The sequence below is a fragment of the Mustela erminea genome, chromosome 12 (genome assembly GCF_009829155.1).
Source record: "Mustela erminea isolate mMusErm1 chromosome 12, mMusErm1.Pri, whole genome shotgun sequence".
In the NCBI taxonomy this organism is placed as follows: domain Eukaryota; kingdom Metazoa; phylum Chordata; class Mammalia; order Carnivora; family Mustelidae; genus Mustela; species Mustela erminea.
Genome location: NC_045625.1, coordinates 80,262,887 through 80,269,141, shown reverse-complemented (window position 1 = coordinate 80,269,141; position 6,255 = coordinate 80,262,887). Strand labels below are relative to the sequence as shown.

General features: G+C 47.3%; 1 protein-coding gene across 1 annotated transcript in view; it reads left to right on the top strand.

Moving 5' to 3' along the window:
* Positions 1-4,764: 4,764 nt before the first annotated feature.
* The window catches only part of GDA (guanine deaminase), an 81,333-nt gene continuing 79,842 nt past the window's right edge, over positions 4,765-6,255 (top strand). The window contains exon 1 of the mRNA XM_032306875.1: positions 4,765-5,075. Within this exon, the coding sequence (XP_032162766.1) occupies positions 4,953-5,075 (123 nt within the window). The 5' untranslated portion in view covers positions 4,765-4,952. The remainder of the gene's footprint in view (positions 5,076-6,255) is intronic.

The following is a 6,255-nucleotide window of genomic DNA, read 5'->3' as shown; positions in this document are numbered from 1 at the left end:
TTAGCATAATGCCTGTTCTAACTTAGATTTCCAATAAAGGTGGAATGGACAAACAAAAAAAAATATATAGGGGACTAGTGCAATATTATCATAAAAATCAGCTAAATGAGGACTGAGCCATCTCTCTGTTGCCAGGAAATGCAGAAGAGAGATACAGGATAACTATTGTTGCATAGATAAAGTAGTATTGTGGGGGGGGGCAAGAGTGCTCCTTTGATGGGAATGCAAAGCTGCGTTTCCACTTAAGGACTGGAAAATCAAGATCATTATGATTTTCTATCCATCAAGGCTTCCTACTCAGAAGAACACAGTTTTAAAAGGAATGCATTTATCCCATCTCAAATTTTTGGTGTGCTTTTTTTTTTTCTTCTCTAAAGCATAACAAGCTTGTCAGAGTTTCCATGGTGAACATGGGGCACCATGGAAACTGATAGATTTAGCTACACAAGAAGAATAAATAAAATAGGCAGGCATTTATTTCACTGTGCAATGACAACTTCTCTCCTGCCTCGAAGAGCAAAGTGGCTTCTCATTTAACCTGCCTGTCCCGCGCTCTCTGTGCCTCATGAAAACACGAGTTACTCATTGCATAATGTTATGACCTGTGCCCCGCATCATTTCATTGACCTGCACTGATTGGATTGTTCTCCTTGAGGTCCATTGGTCCTACTTTGGTTTCACTTTGGTTTCACTTTGGTTTCACTTTTGGTTTCACTGTGTGTCACTGGCAACTGTTGGAAAACGATGTACAATGTGAAAGTTGTAAATGACAGCCCACGATGCACCGACATAGACATGGCAAAATTGAGTGGAAAATTTTTCTCAGTCTACTGTGATGAGACAGTGTGTGAGAGCAACTGGAGTCAAGACCCGGGTCCATCTTTACCAACTAGATAGACAAACCAACCCCCCTGAGCCTCAGTTTCTCCATCTCTGAAATGGTTAAAATATATCCTGTACTTTATAAGATTGTTGTGAGGCTCAGAATAAGATAGTGGAAGAAGAAATCAGTAGTGGTAGAGTTTTGAGACCACTGGCTTCATCTAAAGTAGGGAGAAAGTAAGGAGAAATTTTGAGAAATGAAGCTGTTCAACTTTTCTGTGTATTTGAAAATTTTCATAAGAAAATGTTGGAAAACTAAGTGAAATGGAACTCTTTCTTAACTTTTAGTTCTAATGAATTGATCACCATTAGCACACACCTCTAGAGATTTCTTTTCTCACTAAAATCTGTATTTTTCAATACAAGAGAAAAATTCAAGAGAGCCATCACTTGAAGTCCAACATGTATATAAGTCTGTGAGTATCTCCTGTTTGCCAGGCACTGTGTTAAGGGGATACAGAGAAAGAAAGGAAGGAGACGTGGTCCTTAAGTAGAACACAATCTTCTGGTGGAGACAGATAATAAAGGAACAATTATAGCACCCCACAAGCTCAGAGAAGGAGCATTTAGTACCTGAGAGAGAGTGAGGAGGTGTAAAGATGTTCTGGAATGGGTTGGGAATGGGCAATTAAGCTGAAGGATTTAGCCAGGGGAGAGTGGGTAGTAAATTAAGGCAGGCGCGGAGTCAGGTGGCCGAAGGGCACTGCCGGCAGAGATCGTGAGCAAAGCAGGTGCACAGTATGTGGGATACTGGAAGGAGAAGAGCCTGAAGAAGCAGCGAGGGTTTCAGGAAGCCTCCGTACCAAGGAGCGTGTCTTTTCTTTGGAAGGAAGTGATACGTGGGTAGGGCACTGAAAGTGCATACCATTGTTGGATTTCCTTCTGAGAAACTGAGTTGGTGAGGGTTGAAAGGAGCCATTGGTGACGGAATAGGGATACTAGGAAGTAGCAGGGAAACGCACATTGAATACTATCTTCTTAGGTCCTTTCAGTTCTAATATTGCACAGCTATAAATGTGGGCTATAGAAAGAGCTGATGAATAGAAACTGTTACTTCTCGAGACTTTGGAAGCACAGTACATACCATTGGTACATGCTTTGCTGGGTCAGAATAACCCTGTTAACCAGAAGCTGTCTGGTGATGTCCTCGGGCCATGCTTCAAAGGTAAATATAAAAGTGCCACACTCCTTCCTTCCTCCAAACTTCGGTGGCCTTGAGAACACTTCCTTGGGGATACTGAGATGGAAGTCGAAACTGTAGGGCTACCAGCGAAGTAAAGGACCAGGATGGAGAACACATGAGAATAGTTGGGAAGCCATGATTTCCTGACACCTGGCTGAGCTGCGGCTACCGGATCCTAAGCGAGGTGCCTACAACTCAGCTGGGAATTGAAGTGGGAGAGAGCACTGCTTGGAAGAGCTAAACCCCGAGGAGTGCTAATGCTATGCTCCCCGGAAGCCCAGGACCATTCCTTCTGTTCAAGATGAACTTTATTTATTTATTTTTAAGATTTTATTTATTTATTTGACAGACAGAGATCACAAGTAGGCAGAGAGGCAGGCAGATAAAGAGAGAAGCAGGCTCCCGGCTGAGCAGAGAGCCCGATGCGGGACTCGATCCCAGGACCCTGAGATCATGACCTGAGCCGAAGGCAGCGGCTTAACCCACTGAGCCACCCAGGCACCCAAGATGAACTTTATTTAAAGCAACACAATAATTACTTGTTGCATAAGCCACACATAACAACGTTAACAAACATCCAAATTAAATTCCCTAGCAATTCCATTTCCTGTTTGGAAATGATCCCCTGTTTGGATCCACTTCGAAATTCTAGGCTCTATGCCTACAGGTTCTTCATGCTTTTAACCGTAGCATAAATGACATTTTAAAAAACTTACCATTTCATCATATGCAATTCCCACGTGGCTACAGAGTTCCCCCATTTTTAACAACTGCATGATACTCTACTGAGTAGCTAGATTCTAATGGACTAAACTAGTCTCCACTGTTTGGTCACTCAGGTTGCTTTCGTTAAAAGAGCTTTGGCTGCATCGTTTTAGGGAACCCAGTACCTCTTCTGGAAACATTTAATTGACTCCTTTTAAAAACTAAGACACATATTTTCTTCACTTTTCTCTCTGAGGTCCGTGGGTAGACAAGCTTGGGTCAAGAGGATGTTTTCACTGTTCTGGCCATGGGGACTACAAGGAGGGAGCAAAGTCTGCAGAATCAGGAGGAGATGACAGGGGAAGGGGCTGATGAGGCAACCCCAAGAGGCAAGTGCAATGCTCTCAGCTTCAAGGGCTCCTAATTCTGAGTCCTTGGTAGGGTGACCAGCCACCTCAGTGTGCCTAGGACTGCAGCATTTCCTTGAGGGGAAGGAGCTGAGAATGTAATGAATCATGTATGTAAACTAGCCCTGTGTTTTAATGGTGACAATTCAGAGAAAGCCTGCTCATGCTCTGAAATGAGAAACCCTTATTCTGTAGGCAGGAGCCAGAAACATAGCTAGCTCAGGTTATTGCTCTGTTCCCCCCCAAAACGATTCATATATTTATTCAGTAAATATGTATGAAACATCAAGCACGTTTCTAGGCAGAAGAGCCTGGTCTGTGGCACTTGCCTTACTCTGTGTGTGTGTGTGTGTGTGTGTGTGTGTGTGTGTGTGTGTGTGTTTTGAGAGGAGAGAGGCAGAAATAAATGAAAACACGTGAAATAAATGAGGAAAAATATAACTACGATGGCAGACATAAGATGGATGGATAGAATAAAAATTGGGGGCTGGGGGGGCTGCTACAAGTTTGGTGGTGGAGGAAGTTTACCCTGAAGGGCTAGTACATTGGAGGCACGTGGGTGATGAGAAGAGCTAGTCATGTGAAGGTCCACAGGGACATTAGGGGCAAAAGGAGGGGAATGTGTGAGGCATGAGTGGAAACCAGGTGATCTCCCTGGGGGATCTTCCTAAAGGACTCGGAATGCAGTGCAGGAAGGAATGCCCAACTGGAAGCAGTTTTCACCACCACCCGGTCTAAGTGCCATTTTCGCACATGAAGATAAAGACTCCAAGGCCACTGCCTTGCCCACAGTCTTGATTCCTAACCCGGGGCTCCTTCCAGCACGCCATGCCACGCTGCCATTCCTAGCCGCTCGGCTGGAGAACTTAATCTTCTCCCCTGGCGCAAGTGGAATTGAAGCAACGAAATTCATTTATTCTAAGTGTGAGAACGATGGGAGATGGAATTATTTGTGGATGTTGTGGAGGGACACAACGGCCAAAACACTGCCTCAAGCTGGAAGAGAGGGACTTTGCGGTACAGTCCAGCCTCTGCCGGTGGGGCCCCCTAGTAATTCCGTTAAGAGATGCTTTCAGAACTCCAGATTAGGACCGATTCTGCAACCTGCAGGAACTGAAAATGAAACTAGTCAGTGAAGCAGGCAGCTCCAACGGGCCTTTCCACCTTTTCCCAAACTTGTGCGTGTTCAGACCTTGAGGGTGCTATAGGTTAAGAAAGTACAAGGTTTGGTCACAAAATAGCCCGAAGTTTGCAGGGCAAGAGAAAGCAGGCAGACGCAACTCTAGGTAAGCCAATCAAGGATGGCGGAGGAGGCTGGGGGACAGGGAGCAGTAGCAAATTTAGTGACCGGCTAAGATACAGACAGGGCTGGAACCATCCGCTCCTCCTGCCCCTTCCTTTATCTCCCTCTCTTGTCTCCCCTGGGTCGGTCACTAGGCCCCCCGAGGTTAAAAGTACTGCGTTGCGAGCGGTGATTTCGGAAACAAAGAGTTAACCTATCAAAAACTAACACCGGGGAGGAGAGAGAGACCACACCCCGAGGGAGCGCCGAGCCAAGTCACAGGAGAAAAATCCTATTGGCATCGAGGAGGCAGGAAGCCCGCCCCTGGGCGCGGCCTGCAGGGGGCAGGCTGTCGCTCGGGAACGCGGGGGCAGTACGAGGCCCGAGTAGGTGCGCCCGGCAGCCGCCCGCAAGGTGCAGGGACCCCGCGTCTCACCTCCGCCCCGTGCGCTCTCGCCGGCTCGCGAACCCCGCGCCGCGCTCCGCCGCTGACATGTGTGCCGCCCCGATGCCGTCCCTGGCGCACATCTTCCGAGGGACATTCATCCACTCCACCTGGACTAGCCCCATGGAGGTGCTGCGGGATCACCTCCTCGGAGTGAGCGACAGCGGCAAAGTAAGCGGGCGCGGGGTCCGGGCGCACCCCGACGGGCGCGCGGACAGGTGGAAGGAATCGCGCGCGGTGCGCGGCCGAGCCGGGATTTGCTCGGCGCTGAGCCGGAGTCGCGGCTCCGGAGTTGAACTTGAGGGTTTGACTCTCGGAGAACGCCGGGAGAACCCTGGCGCTAGGTTCGTGGGCTGGCCTGGGAGTAACACGTTCCCAGAAGCTGGGAGCTGTGGAGTACGCACTCCCACGGTTGGTTAGACAGCCGTCCAGGCTGCAGTGGAAGGGAGAGCCAGGCTATGCCCTCGCAAATCTTAAGAAATCATTAAGAAACCTAAACTTGGCTTCATTCATCTTTGTGTCTGCGGCGCCTGGCACAGTGCCTGGCACAGGCTAGGCGCTCCGTAAATTTGATTGAATTTATTGTGGCAGAAATAACAGAGAGGGACACTTGGTTAATGTTGGTTAGCCCGTTCGGCGCACAGAATAAGCAAAGAACTGATTTCATTCACTTGCTCCCTCCACAGACAATGTACCAACGATTCCAGCTAGATAACTTATAATACTAGAAAGGGTAGTCTGCGAGAAATTATCCACGTGCCCTGCCTCCCCATAGCCATTTGCCCATTTGCATCAAAGCAAGCAGTTCCATTTCAAGGCTCAAAATGCCTTCTATGATTGTATCTTCTATACTTCTTTTTCCAAAATCGGGATTTCCACAAACGACCTAGGTGACTTGATGTCTGATATTTACTGTTCATACACACGGTGGTAACAGCATCAGCAGTGGCTTGGCTGGTTTGATAAGTGGAGGCCATTCCATTTTTAGCAGAAAAAAATAAAGATGAGGTTGGGATATTTTTGAGCTTTTTCCCAACTACCAGTCTGGTTAGCAAAAGTACACCTATTTGTGACTTGTCAGCTTGAAGTTACTATTCCTGACTAAAGATGCTTCCCAGTCAGTGACAGTTTTGAATCGTGACTCTTACATTTGGGGATAAGTGAACCCTGTTTTCTTATGGTGCTTAAAAAATATTCTCTCTGTGCATATTCAGGGAGCCTGCTGCTGTGTTTCCAAGGTGATGGAATTCTCAGAGCTCCCCCAAAGGAGACTTCAGTAAACCCCCAGACTGTTTAATTATTGCCTTGTGTACTTGACCGTCAAGTTTGGGGGAACCTTAGGCTTGGGGCA